Here is a 14687-nt window from a genome sequence, read left to right on the forward strand (position 1 = left end):
TGGCTACATTACTTTAAAATGTCAATTTAAAAAGGACTGTTCCCCATGCTTTCTTGATAGGAAACATCAGTCACTTGGAAGTATGTGCTGTCTTCAAATACAATGATACTTTGATAACTGTTGGCAGTTTTATTACAGTAGGATCTTCCAACTGCACACAGAACTGAGGGAGAGGAAGCAGAAAAATGGAGATACCTGGAAGGCAGGCAGCAGTTTAAAGACATCAGGGCAGGAAGCAGGGTAAAAGCTTGGCGCATCTGCAATAAATAAAGGTAGTTTAGACTGTCGTGTTACCAGTAATCCCCCTCAGAGTTAAGCCAAGAGCTGCAGTTCAGGAAATTTGCTTAGCATTCATTTAAGGGCAAGAAAACTGGAAGAAATTGTAAAAGTTTAGTGTCAAATGAGCAGTGAGTAAAGCATAGAGGCATTAAGTCATTGCATGCTTCCTGCTGTCCAAGTAAAAGCTAGATTCCAACCATGGACTCTGGAATTAACTAAGTTACTAGACAAATACATCTTAAAGTGTGTATGTGTCCTTGTGCTTCATTTTAAAAGCCAAACTTGTCTGGGCCCATAAGTACAGTTTTAAAGATAAGCAAGAGATATTACACTGAACGTATACTTCCTCAGAAACAAATCTAGGTCCGTATATTAATAAACAGCACTTGAGAGAGTCTAATTTTTTGTAGCAAAGTATTAACCACTAAGAATGACCATCTGATGTGTCCTCCACCAGGTTCCAAGTGAATCCACTGAAGCCACTCTAACTTAACAAATGAGACCAACTTGACTTTGATCCAAAGGCCTTTACCTGGGGACAACTGCTGCTCTAAGTTGGTCTCATCAGGGAGGTTCACACATGGATCCTAAGGACTTAAGTCATGCAGATTCAATGCAGAAAATCAACTGATCTTGTCCATTTGGAAAAAAAAATTTTGGCTTATAATTTTAAAAAGTTTTCGAGCATTAGTAGTATCAGGCTGTTAGCTAAAAAGCCACATATGGTAAATGCCAATTTGCCATCGCCTGTTAAATTTTTTTTGAATTAACAGTCATAATTGGAATCCCAGAGAATGTTCCCCCTTCAAGGATTAGGTTTTAAAGATCTAAAACTTATTTCTCTGATTATGGTTGCTTTTATTAACTATTCCCATAACACAAGTGCATTTAGGAGTCTTTAGCATATATAAATACTCCATATTTCCATGGCACCTTTCAGTTACTAAGCTTTACATTTCAAGAAAAAGCCAGTCTTGATTTCCGTATGAAGACACGGATGTGAATAATAACAGGCATGAGTATTACCCCCTTTTGAGTCCTTCACCTGTGCTTCAGCTGCTGGCAATTTTGAAAACCCTGTCCCCCGAAAAACCCCAGCACCTAAATAAGGTGCTAACTCAGAGTGGACCAAATACAAGGGTCATGAATACAGTGACACCAACTATAAATGGCCAGGTGCTCCAGCTGAGTAATACAGAATCTCACTAAGTTTCTGACTACTCACATACCTGGGCAACCTACTTAAAGATGCCTGTGTGCACATTTATTTAGAGGCCGGTAATTAAGCTTCACTTTCAGAGTGAAGGAAAGGGTAATTTTATCTGTTTTTAGAAATATTTACAAATTCAACACATACCCTCTAATGTTTTTAATCAGTAGCCTTTCATTTCTGCTTTTACCATACGGAAGAGTTGTATTGGAACTGGAGAGTTCATACTTCTTGCCCATAATAATACAAATAAATGTTTTTCCAGGCTAGGGTACATGTCAACAATATTTGGTCAGTTTTCCTATGCGTGAGCATGCTAAGTCACTTCAGTTGTGTCCAATTCTTTGCAACCCTATGGACTGTAGCCTGCCAGGCTCCTCTGCCTATGGGATTCTTCAGGCAAGAATACTGGAGTGAGTTGCCATGCCCTTCACCAGGGGATCTTCCTGACCCAGGGATTGAGCCCATGTCTGTTAACGTCTCCTGGACTGGCAGGAGAGTTCTTTACCACTAGCACCATCTGGAAAGCCCTGAGAGGCTGAATGGAAATGAGAGGTAGTAATTTAGAATTTCCTGACCTAGCAGAAAACTGGAATAGTTTGGGAGTTCTCTAGTGGTTACGATTCAGTACTCTCACTGCCATGGCCTGGGTTCAATTCCTGGTTGGGGAACTGAGCTCCTTCCTACAAAGCCACGTGATCAAAGAAAAAAGGAAAAAAATCTAAAACACTATAAAATTCCCTTTTCAGATACTTAAAGCATACCTGCCTGAGGCAAAGACCAAGTACAATGGCATACTCAAACTAAATCTCACACTGACCACCAATCAGTAAGTGCATACTGGGTCCCTTGGTACATAAAAGGAACAGGAAAGAAAACCAGGCAAAGTCGTCCGTGAGAAATAGTTCTACGTAACAAGTACCTGGCATTGTTTTGTAGCTTGTTGAGAGCTGTTTCTGTGACGACCCCAGGCCACATTTTGACTGATCAGTCTTCTCTCCACCTTTAGCCCCAGAGCAGTGCCTGTTGGCCAGCTTTGGTATGAACAGAGGTGTGCATCCAATGGCCCCGCCAACACACAGGCAGCTGAACAGGGGACTGGGCTGAAACGCCTGGCCATTTTGATAATGCACCCCGTTGAACTCACACCCCACAGCAATGAGATCTGAAAGGAGAAAAGAACAAAATCACCAAAGAACTGTAACTGCTAGTCTAGACCTCCAGCTGTAAACCCTAGAGCAAACTGTTCTCTGCTTTATGTAGTTCTCAATTTCGTTGGTCCCATCTGGAGCCTCCTTCACAGAACATCTGTAAAAAGTGAACATGAGACATTTTCATTAGATTTGGAGATACTCTGCCCCAAGTGATCACCTTCAAAATTCAGACCCTGTTCTGCAGTAAATTGAAAAAAAAAAAAAAAAAAAAAACCACCACTATGAATACAGCACTGTGTGCGTGCTGCGTGCTAAGTCACTTCAGTCGTGTCAGATTCTGCAACCCCACAAACTGTAGCCCACCAGGCTCCTCTGTCCATGGGATTTCCCAGGCAAGAATACTGGAATGGGTTGCCATTTCCTTTTCCAGGGGATCTTCCCAACCCAGGATCAAACACGCATCTCTTACACCTCCTGCACTGGTGGGCCAGTTCTTTACCACCAGTGCCATCTGGAAACCCCCATAATATAGTACCAGGATGACTGTAAACCTCAGAGCCGAGTTGATGGCTGGTGAGACACATATCCCCAGATGTTCAATAATAGGCTGGGATATGGTCCTAGGAAGTTGGAGTAAGTGAATGGATGAAGAAATCATAATCTGTTTACAATACTGCACAGTAACTGATTTTGTTTTTAAGAGAACTGGAAGAAAACTTTTACTTCCTCTGAGGGTTATCTTGACCTGGATCAGCAGTTCTCACAAAGTGTGGTCCATGGGCCCTTTGGCAGTACCTGAGGCCCTTTCACAGAACTGGAAAGTCAAAACTTTTTCGCAGTACCAAGATGTGACCGACTTTGTTCACTCAGCTGATATTTGTACCGAACGTACAAAAGGAGGGGTGGCTAAAATAGCTGCTGGCACCTTAGAATGAATCAGACTGTACATGTTAGCCATTGTATTTTTCCTTGCCATGCATTTGTACGTAAGCATACTTTTTTTAAAAAAGAGTTCTTAATTTTACTAAGAATGTCTTTAACAACACAGATTTTATCAAATCTTAATGATCAAAACATCTTTTTAATATTCCATGTAAAAAAAAACAGAAGTATGCATAGGGCTTTCCTGTAAATACTGTACCAAAGTACGATAAGTTATCTTGAGGAAAAGCACCTATGTTACTATTTCAGTTGTGGGCCTAACTAGCCACATTTTTAGTGGTAATTTCCCCTAAAGAAGTGACTGACCGATACATCATGGTTACTCAGACTTGGGTATTTGGCAGATATTTTCTTAAAAATCAACAAGGTGAGCCTATCACTTCAAGGAAAACAACTGACAGTACTTGTTGCCAATGACAGAATTTAAGGCTGTCGAGCAAAAATTAGAATTCTGGAAAACTTGTGTCCACCACTGAGATCTCTATAGCTACCCAAGATGTAGGCTTTTCTGATGAGTTCGGTACTAAATAATGTGATTTAAAAAAGAAAAAAGTCTCCATAAACCATTGTTCCAAACTGGTATTTTCCAAATAACTAGTGTATGCTATTGCTATAAAATTATGCATGAGGAAAAGCCCTATTCCAAGTGGGTCTTTGACTAAACCAATGTATTTTAATGTCACAGAGTCATAAGTTCATCGTGTTTTCAGAGTCCACATGATTAGCAGTGATGCAGCTAATTTTTAGAAACTCCACTTAAGTTATAATATGAAAAAAATATAATTATTTGAAAAGTTAAAACATTCCTTCCTTTTCCAGCAATATATCTGTGTGAGGATGGAATCCCTTCATATATTCCAATCTAAAACAACATATAGCCATATACTGAATGCAGAAGCAGATGTAAGAATCTATCTTCTGTTAAGCTAGACATTAGAGAGATTTGCAAAAAATGTCAAACAATTCCACTTTCACTTGTCTCCAAATTTTTCTTTGGTTTTAAAGTAAGTTCTTTCACAAATATATATTATTTCTATTAATTTGCAATGGGAAGGTTATTTTATTTCAAATGAATTAGTAAATAGTTTTAAATTTCTAATCCATTAAATTCCAAGAAATAATTCATAAACAGAACCTCTTTCGGTCCTTATTAATTTATAAGACTAAAGGGATCCTCAGACCAAAAAAAAAGGTTGAAAACCATTGTTCTATATGATGAATCAGCACATTCTCTGTAAAGTTATATAGCCTTTATAGACTATTTGGTCTCTGTTGCAACTACTAGATACTGCTATTATAAAGCAGTCACAGACTATATGTAACTGAACTGGCATGGTGGTTCTCTGATGAGACATCATTTACAGAAACAGACTGTGGGCCAGATCTGGTCCCAGAGTCACCCCCTTTCTCATGGCTGTGCTCTGTTACCATACTCATCATACTGTACATGGAATTACATTTTTGAGAATTTACTACACACCAGATATTGTGATACCAGATATTTTGGGTTTTGTGTCATCATTTCATTTGACCTTCCTAAGAACTCTATAAGATAGAAAGTACATACGATATAACTGAGCCACAGAGAGGTTAGGCAACTTGTTCAAGGTCACTCCACAAACAGAGTTCAGAATCTGAACCCAGAGATAATCAATATAATAAACCACGAAATTAAAAGATGCTTACTCCTTGGAAGGAAAGGTATGACCAACCTAGACAGCATATTAAAAAGCAGAGACATTACTTTGCCAACAAAGGTCCGTCTAGTCAAGGCTATGGTTTTTCCAGTGCTCATGTATGGATGTGAGAGTTGGACTATAAAGAAAGCTGAGCACCAAAGAATTGATGCTTTTGAACTGTGGTGTTGGAGAAGACGTTTGAGAATCCCTTGGATGGTGAGGAGATCCAACCAGTCCATCCTAAAGGAGACCAGTCCCGGGTGTTCATTGGAAGGACTGATGTTGAAGCTGAAACTCCAATACTTTGGCCACCTGATGCGAAGAGCTGACTCATTTGAAAAGACCCTGATGCTGGGAAAGACTGAGGGCAGGAGGAGAAGGGGACGACAGAGGATGAGATGGTTGGATGGCATCACTGACTCAATGGACATGGGACTCTGGGAGTTGGTGATGGACAGGGAGGCCTGGCGTGCTGTGGTTCATGGGGTCGCAAAGAGTCAGACATGGCTGAGTGACTGAATTGGACAGAGGCATCAGGCTACTGAACTTGAATGATTCCACACATTCACCCCAGCTCCAGAGATGTGCTCTCACCCCACACTCACAACCTAACTTCTGCTAGTAATTAATCTTCCCACTTAGACTGTTCTACAGAGGAACTTAACCACTCAGTTGACATGAATATTTCCCCTTCCCTTAGAAATTTTACTTTTTATTCCTAAATAAATCAGCATCTTCGATTATTGTCAAGGCATAGGTTTAGAAGGTCTTGAGCAGTCTCCCCAGGTGGCGTTAGTGGTTAAGAAACCGCCTGCCAATGCAGGAGACATAAGAAACACGGGTTTGATCCTTGGGTCAGGAAGGTCCTCTGGAAGACAGCATGACAACCCACTCCAGTATTCTTGCCTGGAGAATCCCAGTGGACAGAGGAGCCTGGCGAGCTACAGTCTATAAGGTCACAAAGAGTCAGACATGACTGAAGCAACTGAGCACATTCCAGTCTCCAGAGCTAAGACCCTCCCTTCATAAAGCTGAGGGCCCAACTGAGATTTGGGGTGCCCCGCCCTCTTTCTTACAAATCTGCCTCAGTGAAAAGTACAGAAACTTGATGGTTAGTTTGGAAGTCTGAGGTTAAAGCAGTATATCTGAATACTAGAGATATATCCTTACATATTAAGAATATTTTTCAGGTACACAAAAGGCTGAATTCAGATTGCATTTGATAGTATAACAAAAACTGTCCTTTTTGCCACTATAATAAGTCAGACTGTTCACATAATTTCTCCTATTTTTATCACTAAAAGCAATTACCTGAGAAGAACTTCAAGATCATTTCAATGCAAGAAAACAACGGGTTTCTGAGCGTGTACGTCACATCTGCTCAGTTCAGATGTGTTCAATATGACAAGGCCAGTCTCACTGGTGCATGAAAACTAAACCCACCTCAGATTTAGTCAAATGAAGATGATTATTCCAATGTAAAATCTGCAGAAAAAAGTCCTGTCTAGACTCCACATTTTCCAGCCGGTCCAGAAGGAAACACTTACGTGCACACACTCCGGTCTCGTACCTAGGCCTGTCTGCTGAGTAGTCACAGTACAGCCCTTTGTGGGGGTCACAGAGGTCAGCTTCGTTGCAGGTGTCCCCTGGCTGCCTGGCACAGATTTTGCAGCATCCGCAGCCATCTCTCACCAGGCTCACTCCAGGAGGGCAGCTTGGCTTCCGACCGGGGCACTGACAGGGCCAGTGGCAAAACTGCTTACGATGGTGCCCTTCTGCCACCTCTCCAGGACTTCCTTCGCCTGCTGTGTCTGACAGCCCAGCGCCCTGGGCCCTGTAGCAGAACTTCATCGGACAATAAAGGTGGTGTTAGATATGGTTCCTAAAACCAATTTCAGAGGTTTGCTAGAAGTAGATTTCACCCAAATTATTAACATTAGAATACAGCATGGTAAGTTGTAATAATATCAGTATTTGACATGACCGTGCATGCACGCTAAGTCATGTCAGACTCTTTGTGACCCCATGGATGGTGGCCCACCAGGCCCCTCTGTCCATGGGTCCATGCAATTTCCCAGGCAAGACTACTGGAGCAGGTTGCCATTTCCTTCTCCAGGGGACCTTCCCAACCCAGCAATCGAATCCCATCTCCTGCATCGCCTGCTCTGATAGCAGCTTTCTTTGTCACTGAGCCACCTGGGAAGCCCAATTGACATAATCAGTCTCTCCTTAAACTTTTCTGCACTCAGCTTCCAACACATGACTCTTTCTTACTCCTCCTTTCTCACCAATGGCTCCTTCTCAGTCTCGTCTGCTGGTTTCTTCTGGTCTCTGAGCACTGGAGCTCCCTGTGGGCAAGTGCTCTAAAGTAACATTCCTCATTGTATCTCCTATCTCCACCCAGGCTTCTCTTCTGAGCTCAGACTCAAACTGCCTACTTAACAGATCTCCACTTAGACATGCAATAAGCATAGCAGACTTCACAAGATCAGACACATCCTCCCAATTCTTCCCTCCAATCTGCTCTCCCTTTAAGGGAAAGAGAGAGGCAGGTGCATCAGAGGAGATGTGATGCTAGAACGAGAGGGAACATGAGGCCGCTGCTGAAGGGAAGTCATAGGCCAAGGGATGCAGGTAGCTTATGAAAGCTAGAAAAGGCAAAGGACAGATTCCCCCTAGATGCCCCAGATGGAACACAGCCCTGCTTTGATTTTAGCTCTGATTTTAGACTACAGAGGCCAGAACTGCAAAAGAATAAATCTGCACTGTTTGAGCCACTAAGATTGTAGCCATTTGTTTCAGTAGCAACAGGAAATAATGCGCTCTATGTAACAAAGGAAGACTATGGGGCTCAGACTGCTTAAGATACTCTAGGTCACACATCAAGTAAATAGAAGAAAAGGTACTTAAACCAGGCAGGCAGCTTCCAGAACCTTCCCACCTCCCTTCCCTAGGCCGGGTCTTGCCACAAATCAGATTGGATATTGAACAGATCACTGAATCTCTGCATCTGGTTCTCCTCTCCAGCCCAGACTCTCCCCATGGGCTCATAACTAGCTCAATCCTTTCTGCAGGATTTCTCCCACTTTGATGTCCCACAAGGACCTCACTTTCTCTCTCTCCCCAAGAAACTGCTCTCAGCTGGTCCCCATTTTAGTGAATGGTGTGACACCATCCGCTGAGTTTCCCAGCCTTACCTGCTCCATCTCCTTCCTCCCTCACACCTGAAGGTCATGGACCTGCAGTGAGGTCCAAGCTCCTGAGCACAGCATTCAGGGCCCTCCTGTCTCCTGAGTTATTTACATCCCTTAGCTTCCAGCAAACGAAAATGCCTGCAGTTCCCTGCATATCTGAGGCTGTTCAATCTTCCTACAAAATTCTTCAGCCCCCCACACTCCCTCACTGAGTTACCACCTTTTCCAGAAGAGTTTCTGTAATCTCTCCATGCTCCCTTTTACCTGTGTACTGAAACTGTGAATAAGAGCCTGTCTTCACCACTTGCCATAAAGCTACCCAACCACAGGAACCTGAGGTTCACTTGCTGGTGCATCACTGGCCCTTAGCACAGAGCCTGGCAAGTAACGTCTGTTATTCTCAACTTTTATTTGATGGAACTAAAGGCAGTTAGATTGATCCAGAGATCCAAACCTCTTTCCAACTCAAAAACCCTACACTTTAAAGTATCTGTTTGAAATTCCACCATTAAATCTTCAGCCTTTTTTTTTCTTACCACTGATGAAATATGTATTCCCCAGAGTAACACTTTCAGCTACTATTTGAGTTGAATGTACAATGTGAGAATAGACTTTTTGAGGGTACAGTGCTGGGCTTCTGGAGGATGAGGAGGGGCAATGGAAATTCAAAATGTGAAAGGAGTAGAAATAGCAAGGGTAGAAACAGTGAGTGCCTGCTTCTCATTCTGGTCCCCAGCATCTCCACCAACAAACAAACAAAAACGTATCTTAGTTTACTTCTCATCTTAAAACCCATCAATGGCTCCCTACTGTCAAGAGTATACAGTCCAAACTTCTGAGCAGGGTATCTAAACCCTATATGTGCTGATTCCTGCCTTCCTCTCTAGCTGCATTGCTCAATGCACTCTCCTCCCATGCCATGCACTTGACAAGAGGGGCCAGGCTGGCTTCTCCTCCATGCTTTTCCTGATGTTGCTTCCTCTAATGAAGTGCCCACTCCCCAAACTTCCCACCTGGGAACACATGTTTATCTTTCTCGTTCTTGTAGCATTTCTATACAATCTCCAAGGTGACAAGGTAACGCTGTTGAAAACCAAGGATAGAGAGAAAATCCTGGAATCAGTCTAAGAAAGGGAGAGTATTACATACAAGAGAAAAAACAATAAATATGTGATCTGACTTCTCATTAAAAGAAGGAAACCAAGATGTCCTTCAGTAGGTAAGTGGATAAACTGTGGCACATCCAGACAATGGAGTAATATTTCCGTGCTAAAAGGAACTGAGCCATCAAGCCTTGAAAAGACAGGCATATCACTAAGTGAAAGACGTCAACTGGAAAATTCTACATCTTGTATGATTCCAAATATATTACATTCTGGAAAGGGCAAAATGATGAAGACAGTAAAAAGACCAGTGGTTGTCAGGGGTTGAGGGAAGCGATAAACAGGTAGAACACAGAAGGATTTTTTGGAAAGTGAAAATACTCTGTATGATAACTACAGTAGTGGATACACATTATCATGCATTTGCCCAAACTCACAGAAAGTACAACACCAAGAGTGAAAGCTACTGTAAGTAATGACAATGAATGGTTACGATGTGTCAAGGTAGGTTCATTAGGTTCATGCAGAACTATTACTACAATGCAGTTCATTCGTTGTAGCAAAGGTGTCACTGTCGCGGGGGACATTGACAATCAGGGAGTGGAGGGGGGAGGCTATGCACGTGCGGCAGCAGGCGGTACACAGGGAATCTCTGAAACCTTCCTCTCAAATTTGCTGTGACCCTAAAAAACACCAGGATATTATGTCTTTAAAAAAGGAGAAGGAAAATAAGAACAAGACACCTTGAGACAATGCCAAGAGTGGGGGGTGGAAAAACTGTCAACCTGGGATTCTCTCTCCAGTAGAACTCTCTCTCAAAAATGAAGGTGAAATTAAAGACATTTCCAGGTCAACAAAAACTGAGAGCAACTGTTGCTAACATGTCTGCCTCACAAGAAGTAGTAAAGGAAGCTCTTCCACCTGAAAGATTACAACAGATAGTATGCTAGAAATATAAGAAGAAACCAGGGGTGCTAGAAATGGTAAATATGTGGGTAAATACAAAGAATTACATATAACTTTCTCTTCTCTTCAGATATTTTGATTGTTTTCAAAATCGAAATGTTAAGACAACGAAAGAATCATCAGGATAATACAACAGGAAGAATGAGGGCTTTGACCACAGAGCTACGCTTATCTTAGATAACATTCATTTATTTGATCTTTGAGCTTCAATCCTCCTCTGTAAAGCAGGATCAAGAATACCCACTTCGCAAGGTTATTTTGAGTTATTAATCACTAACGTGTGAAGTACAGTTCTTGGCACATATTAGATTTTCTATACATGGTAGGTACTATCAAACCCTTCAAAACTTCAGACCCTTAACTTTGCCATTAAGCATAATATTTTCTTGTTGTTCTATCTATAACCTCTTTTTGTTTTTGTTTTTTTTTTTTATTTTGGGCACATCTCTCTCGGTTGGAATACTTGCTGCTTAGGGATATGCTGTAGTTCTCAATCTACAAAAGTGTTAGGCGTTTTCCTGAAGGGCAGTGGACTAGGCAATAGACAGCCCCCTCTCACTCCTACTGGGGAAAAGCATCTCTCCATCTGTCCACCTAATGGTACCGCTGACATTCTTGTTATGACCCTTTTAAGCTCTTAAATCTCTCCATATATAACAATTTTCAACCCCCTGTTTTCTAAAATACATCTGCTGCTTAACTACCTCAATCAAATTAACTCACACACACATCCCTGTATTCTAAAACACAGAGTTTCAAAAGCTCTGTCCTCTGAGCTAGCAAAAACCTCCACCATGTAGATAAATCCATAAAATAAGCCACTCCGTTTCAATCGTCTAATAAAAAAAAAAATGCTAAAGCAAAGAATCGCTCATATTGAATTAAACTGCCCTTTGGTCTGCTGCTCAAAATATTTAAAAATCTTGCGGACTGATTCTGTCTCATGAAAAGTGAAAAACACATGAGTTAAGAAAAGACCAAAAAATATATATAATGTTTTAAAAATATTAAGTGTTTGCTCCGAAGTGTTCTCAAACAAGCAGAGGCTTAGCTGAATACAGCCGTCAGGGTCAGTTTTTCCAGCAGCTCTGTGCAGTCCGCCCGCCTGGCGCCGGCAGAGCGGCACCGCCAGCCACCCCGCCCGCAGGGCAGCCAGCTCCCGGCAGACTCCAGTTAAAAAAAGGAAAAAATACATTTTATGAAAACCTGGGGGCTGTTCAAACATATCAGAAGCAGGATTAAGTACCCTACCCCGAAAGGGAGCAACGTTTTCCACTCTTCCCGGAAGCTCATGAACTAGAACAGGACTCGATTAGAAGAAGAACATGGCTCCCTACTCGTTTGGAGCTATTTCCACAAGGAACGCACCCCTCCAGTGCCCCCGTCTTCTCTTCCTTTTTGATTTCTGACCTGAGGAAATGAGGGCCACCGCAGCCCCTGGCGGGACGGAGCGGCGGGAGAGCCAGGACGTACCTGCGACAGCGAGGCCAGGAGAAGCGTGGAGAGCAGCGGCCCCCGCATGGCCCCGGGCCGGCCTCGCGCAGCCGGAGATGCTGCGAGGCCGGCGCACAAAGCTCCCCTCTGTCTCCTGGAGGAAGGACCCACGCCTCCACCTCCCAGCTCCCGACTTTGGGCTCCAGCTCTCAGACTCTGCTTTCGCTTTCCCAGATCCCTTTTAATACCCTGTTTACTTTCAGGCGACTCTTCTCATATTTACCTTCGCAGAGGCCTGGAGCGCGCTTCTCCCGGGACTGAGAGGGGGCCAGACCAAGGGTGACTTCTGTTTGAAAAAACTGTTGTTCTTCCCGCTCCAGGAGATCAGAGCCAGCCTTGAGCAAAATGGTGATGTTAGACGCAGTTACCCACCTTAACCCTCAGCCTCTCGTCAGGGTTTGCCGCCCCAGGCCCTCTCTTTGCTGCTTGCTTATTCTCCTGGGGCCCTCAAAACACAGGGGACAAGTCTGGCCTCTGACCACCCCGTCACAGCCTGCCCCTGCCCAGTTCTCCCACCACATTGTAACAGGTCTGCCCCACCTTCCCTCACTCTGCAGCTTATCACAGTGCCAGGTGCCTACCTCTGTTAGAGCACATTTCTCCTACCAGGTGGATTAGGTTTGGAAATCTGTAGATGGAACCCAGGTGGTCGCCTACAGTCCGGGGACTGAGAGAAGCCGCTTTCTGTGGCCACAGCCCCGTGACAGACCAGAGTAAAGTTACCCCCCATCTTTTAGGGCTAAGACAAAACAGTTACACTAGTGGCAATCATTCATTTAACAAATCAAGAATTTTTAAAGTTATTACAGATTTGTACGCCCCTTCCCTTCTAATTCTCACCTCCCTAGCATGTGTGGTCAGCAGCCCATCTCCTCCTGGGTCCAGTGGTTTGTGGCTTCTTTACGCAGCTTTCAACTATGGTCTTTGTCTGTATATCTTGGGGTGCACCTCCGATGGGGTTTTGTCTTCTTGTGGATCCAGTGTCTGGCCCATCTTCCTGCCCCCATTCTAGGGCCAATTTCTATTCCCTGTGATCCGTCACCTGCCTTCGATTTACCTGTTAGCTCTCCTGGGCTCACTGCTCACCTCTCTTTCTGTGTATAAAGACACAGTGACTGAGGGCCCAAGACCTGGAGAAAAACTGGGCTTCCTGCCAACAACAAGGACTCTGAGATCCTCAGAGAGCCAGGGACTCCATAAAATGTGCAAACATACCCCACATGGTTTACTAAGTAGTTAATTACACCATAATCACACACACACCAAACAACAAGGAATACCCAGCGTAGGTATGATGTCAACTCCTCATCTTCCTGCCTGAGAAATAGGATAAAACCTGTGTAACAGGGGAAAGCCTTCGTATTCTATTGCAAGTTAATCACTAAAGGGATGTTGCCTATAAGCTAAAGTTAAACATCATGGCCCATCTCTGGGAACCCTGCCTCCCAGGTAATGAGAATAAAGCTATATCAATAAAATACCTTTGTTTAGCTCACAGGAAGCACCTGGACCAGACCCTCCTGTGAATAACTGCAGGAAGGAAGATATTAACACATCCCCTCTGGAGGCTGACGGATCAGGAAATGTTTGACTTTCCTCCCTTCCCTTTTGGTATAAAATAAGCCTGAATTCTAACTCTGGGAAGATGGTTCTCTGGGGCACGGTTCCACCATCTTCTTGGCTTGCTGACTTTCCAAATAAAGCTATGTTCCTTGCCCAAAGAGTTCGTCTCTAGACTGATTGGCCTGTCGTACAGGGAGCAGGATAAGCTTGGTCTCCCTGACACCTGAAAACAGCCTAATGAAGGAAGATGGGTCTGTGTTAGTCCAGTCTGACCCATTATTTTTATGTCTCTGGTTTAACACCATCTGATCTTTGGGTTCCCAGCCTCAGGGTTTCATGCACCAGAGTGGTCATGAGAAAGGATCAGCTCTCATTTCCTCACTGGTTCATCGAAGGCAGAAGAATCTAAGCCCAGGATCAGCAGACTCATGAACAACATCCCTCCCGTTCTGAATGTGATACTGCACCCATCTGTTCAGTGTCTGAACTTAAGGAGACTCGCCCCTTCCACGTGTTCTCTGTAAATGCTGACGGCAGCAGCCATTCTTCTGGAAATGGCTTTCCTCCCTCTACAGTCTCTCTGCCACGGGGCAGGGGAAGGGGTCAAACTCCCATCCTTGGCTCTTGGTAGGAAAGGAACATCTTAGTTGAGAATGAACCTGTGAGTCCTCTCCCCCAGTGTACAAGACGGAGGGGCTCTGGACTGCTCACTGCGGCTTGTGTTTAGACGTCTCCAGCCGTGGGTGTGCTCCTATTCAACAACTTCAAGCCCACTATGGATGGACTGAATGAATACGGCTTTTCTGCCATCTTCTACTTTGGACGCCAGGAGCCGTCCTGGTGTGTGTCTTGCTCTGAACACATTCCTCTGTTATCTCATTTAACAAAATGCTAATCTGCCTAGGCGTCCATTTCACAAGCGTTCAGTTTGTGGTGTACATTCAAATAGACATGTACCTTGAGCATAACTAATATTTGCATCATGTTTCACGATTTACAAGGAAGTTCACATGTATTATCTTTTTTAATTTCACAGCTCAGTGAGGTAGGCAAGAGCAGTATTTAAAACCATCTTCATTTAGCAGATTAAAAAGTTGAGGTTA

General features: G+C 43.5%; 1 protein-coding gene across 3 annotated transcripts in view; it reads right to left on the reverse strand.

Annotated features, from left to right (window-relative positions):
• The window catches only part of CCN6 (cellular communication network factor 6), a 17343-nt gene extending 4220 nt beyond the window's left edge, over positions 1-13123 (reverse strand). The window contains exons 1-4 of one of the 3 annotated variants that reach the window (XM_060419478.1): positions 12862-13123; positions 12245-12356; positions 6812-7109; positions 2412-2654 (exon numbers count right to left, since the gene is read on the reverse strand). In XM_060419478.1, the coding sequence (XP_060275461.1) occupies positions 2412-2654; positions 6812-7109; positions 12245-12356; positions 12862-12872 (664 nt within the window). In that variant the 5' untranslated portion in view covers positions 12873-13123. Of the gene's footprint in view, positions 1-195; positions 258-2411; positions 2655-6811; positions 7110-12000; positions 12183-12244; positions 12357-12861 lie in introns of those variants that run through there. The other 2 variants (XM_042253301.1, XM_027972578.3) reach the window with 2 other exon arrangements.
• Positions 13124-14687: the final 1564 nt, after the last annotated feature.

This window comes from Ovis aries, chromosome 8 (assembly GCF_016772045.2).
Source record: "Ovis aries strain OAR_USU_Benz2616 breed Rambouillet chromosome 8, ARS-UI_Ramb_v3.0, whole genome shotgun sequence".
Classification (NCBI taxonomy): domain Eukaryota; kingdom Metazoa; phylum Chordata; class Mammalia; order Artiodactyla; family Bovidae; genus Ovis; species Ovis aries.